At 52.4% G+C, this 923-nt stretch overlaps 1 protein-coding gene across 1 annotated transcript; it reads left to right on the top strand.

Annotated features, from left to right (window-relative positions):
- Positions 1–241: 241 nt before the first annotated feature.
- On the top strand, positions 242–538 carry T265_12280 (hypothetical protein; the record flags this gene model as incomplete). The annotated part of the gene is made up of 1 exon (XM_009179568.1): positions 242–538. One exon carries the CDS (start codon positions 242–244, stop codon positions 536–538), a length of 297 nt encoding a protein of 98 aa, XP_009177832.1.
- Positions 539–923: the final 385 nt, after the last annotated feature.

Raw genomic sequence — 923 nt, forward strand, 5'->3', positions numbered from 1 at the left:
GGGTACTTTTATACACGCAGACATATTACGTAGTTGACGACAACGCCAGGATTCTTACCAATGACACGTACCCGATCCCACGGAAATACTGAAGATGAACCTGTCGCATCCGGCGGTTCATTTTGGTCCTTGTGCTACAGAATGTTAATGTCGGTTTTCTCACTTCTGTCTTCGGTTATTAGCGTCGGATTCATCCACACTCGATCTCCCCCGACTATCCCGCCACCAGATAAGTTTTTGCATGGGTGACAATTTCCGCCGCTGGGCAGCGGAATACATCCAGCTGTTTCCTGCCAGTGAACGAAAGCTTGTGCTGCATTCCTTATTGGATGGAGAAGCTCGGGATATAGTACAAGACGAACATGTCTTGGAAGGTGGGGTCCCGGAAGATGTCTTTGAAGGGCTTCGCACATGCTTGACAGAGCGGATCCACCCAGTCCGACATCAATATCGGTTCCAGTCACGGATCCAACTGTCGGGCGAAAGGCCGACGAATTTTGTCCGAGAACTGCGGCGACTAAGTGAAGACGCTTTCTAGGAGTTAACCGACGGAAAGCCGGAAGAAAAAATCCTTGAGCAGCTCATTGTCGGTACCCGAGCCCCTAAACTCCGCGAGAGGATTTTGGGTAGTCCTCCCCACTCGGTTGCAGCGGCACTACAAGTGCGAACCAGGTGAAGGACATCTTTGGCGTCCTGCAGCGGGATCGAGAGCCGAACACGGCACAACTCGCCCCCGTCCACATTCAACAACAACAACAACAACAGAGCAGACGTTGGAAACCAGCCCGAGGACCACCATACCATCCCATGCCATTGCGCCATAACCGACCGTACTTTCACTCTACCTTTCAACGTCCAGCCCCAACCAACCTTTCGAGATGGCCTATCCCGAACCTGCCCTTACTTCCAGCGCTTCGGGACAT

Source organism: Opisthorchis viverrini, assembly GCF_000715545.1.
Source record: "Opisthorchis viverrini unplaced genomic scaffold opera_v5_3987, whole genome shotgun sequence".
Classification (NCBI taxonomy): Eukaryota; Metazoa; Platyhelminthes; class Trematoda; order Opisthorchiida; family Opisthorchiidae; genus Opisthorchis; species Opisthorchis viverrini.